Source organism: Necator americanus, chromosome I, assembly GCF_031761385.1.
Source record: "Necator americanus strain Aroian chromosome I, whole genome shotgun sequence".
Taxonomy (NCBI): domain Eukaryota; kingdom Metazoa; phylum Nematoda; class Chromadorea; order Rhabditida; family Ancylostomatidae; genus Necator; species Necator americanus.
In genome coordinates, this window is record NC_087371.1 from 37,351,035 (window position 1) to 37,353,525 (window position 2,491).

Here is a 2,491-nt window from a genome sequence, read left to right on the forward strand (position 1 = left end):
TTAAGCACATTCGAAGACGTTGGCGTTTACAGCAGAATAAAAGAGGTAGACATTAAAAAGGTACGATGGATAGCATCCTGGTCGTGACGTATTTTTACGTTGGAAGAAAAATAACACAAATGAAAAGAAGAAACGAGAGCGAACAACAGCAAGCCTGCCGTAGATGAACGATAGCACCTGCGACGATATTCGTGAAGCGGGACGTGGTGTGTGCTTGTTTGTTGACGACTTTGATCCAGGGGATTTGTGAAATGACGTGTGAAGACGGTTCGGTACAGGAGGCGCAGAAACCTTCGTTGTGATGGGGTTCCTGCTGAAACTCGGTTGTCTGAGGCCGTCGCGAAGTGTACGAGCGGATAATGTGTGGTTGCTGAGCGCGAAAGAGAGAGAGAGGGCGAGCGAGCCGCGACGCCCTTGCGGCGATGCTTTGAAGTTGCCGACGGCGCGACGCGACCGCCGCGCCCGAGCTTCAAAGGCGATGCCGCCGTCGTCGTCGAGTGTCGGTGTCGGTGAAGATGAAAAGAAATGAGCGAGATGACCGAAAACTTTCATTTGTGTCGCATTAACGGCGTTAAACGACAGCTGTAGAATGCTCGCAATCGGAATCACTTCATGACCAGGCGAGGTAATCTGAACATGGAAACGATCGGGGGAGGGTAGGAACGACGTCAAGGGAGCACTTCAAGAAGCGATCGAGAAGTTATTTTGAGCTTCAGAAATCGTTCTCCATAGGAGGTGTAGGTATTTCGTACCCACCGGCTCTCTTCACCCCCGTTTTTCTCTTCTTGCATCGCAGTGCAGTGAGGTATTCTTTGAAAATCTCAGCAGCAAGCAAGTCAGCCAGCCACGATTTCGATCGACACGGGAGTCATTTCGGCGAATTGCCTGCTGCAGTTAATGCTAGATTGGGCTTTTTAACGGCTATTAACGTATTTTATAGCTATAGATGTAGTCAGCCATCGAGCTTAAGTGTTTTTTTTTTCGTTCGAGGGACTTTAGGAAAGGACACCGCGTGCACAAGAACCTACCTTAAGGATGCCGTCATAGTTTAGAATGTAATGTAGTAATGATGCTAATGCTTCAAACATTCGAATTTTTAGTGATTCTCGATTTCATTGGAATTCGTAGTCTTTCAATTGCAATAACACTACCATAAAGACTACTGATGGTCCAGTATATTCTAAACACGTTCGAGCAGAGGGTTTGAGGGAGTGTTTTCTCGAAAATCCAAGGTAAAACTTACCTTAAAGAATTAAACGAGAAAAGAACATGAATCCCACCCACTCATAAATATATTTCTTTCTTGGAAAGATAAGTATGAAGTATATTAAAGGAAGTGTATCACAAAATTGATGCGGAGAAGAGGGAACCGGAGCGAAAACCCCAAGAAGAACGTATAGTTCGGCTTGTAGGTTACGATTATAAGCGAATCCTTGCTTGATTCCTCTTAATCGCCCTAAAAAATGGCGTGGGAACCGCTTCATTTCCTACAAGTTTCGTTAGAACGCGCCCTCTTGTACACGCTCCAGTTCCTTCAGCAACCGATTCAACGCTTTCACTTGAGGAGGGTGGTGAGAAGGCATCATTGATCTTTAACAGCTCGCTCGCTGATGCGGCGCGTTGCAACTGATTTCGTAGGAAAGTACGACCTCTTCCACACGTTTTTTTTAAACGGTGATTAGGGGAATTTGATTGTAACAACGCTAGTTTCCATAATCTACAACCCAAATTCTAAGGTTTCCCTGCGGTTTCCGTACTATGTCAATGTCGTGATACACTGCCTCTGAAGGCATCACCCCACGAATCGGAGGTGGTAGGAGTATTTCAGGTGGAGTATTCGTATACGGGATTGTAGATTATGGAGAGATGAGTGATTCCGTCCATTTCTTGCTAATTGGCGTAGGAAACGGCCCGAATACTCCACTTGAAATCCTTACCACCTCAGATTCGTGGGGTGATGCCTCTAAACGAGCGGTGACGGAGCATCCTAAAGGGGCTGATGATTGAAAAAGAGCTCCAGTTTTATAACTAAGCACCTCGTCTGTTTTTTTAAATGTGCTTTCTTGATCAGATGGTTCTCATTTGTATATTTGGAAGTATAAAGAGGGAAAACTGGCGATTCAGTTGACATCCATGCCCTATTTTCACTCATGATATCTCAGCTGAAATGAACTCCAACCATATATAGGTTTTTTTTTCTGAAAATAACTACGATGGATATTAAATCATCAGCTCCGTACTTCCCCAGGCATGGAATAGAACACTATTTGGTTCGCTTCCTGCTTGGTCGCAAACTTACATAGTGCAGGGTCAAGCGTGTGATGGGATTTTCCCATCGGGGGGTCGCCGAAGTGTTGGGATGCAAGGGGAAAGGAGTCGTCAGGGAGTGTGCGGTGGCAGTAGCGAATGAAGGATAACATGATAATCAGCATAAAATATTACGCAGTACTAGATAATTGCATACATTATAAAATAAACAATGCAATAAACA

The 2,491-nt window shown here is 44.9% G+C and overlaps 1 protein-coding gene across 1 annotated transcript; it reads right to left on the minus strand.

The window, feature by feature from the left end:
* Positions 1 to 552, minus strand: RB195_008055 (uncharacterized protein; the record flags this gene model as incomplete). The annotated part of the gene is made up of 1 exon (XM_064182038.1): positions 1 to 552. The coding sequence occupies one exon, from the start codon at positions 550 to 552 to the stop codon at positions 1 to 3; it is 552 nt and encodes a 183-aa protein (XP_064038780.1).
* Positions 553 to 2,491: the final 1,939 nt, after the last annotated feature.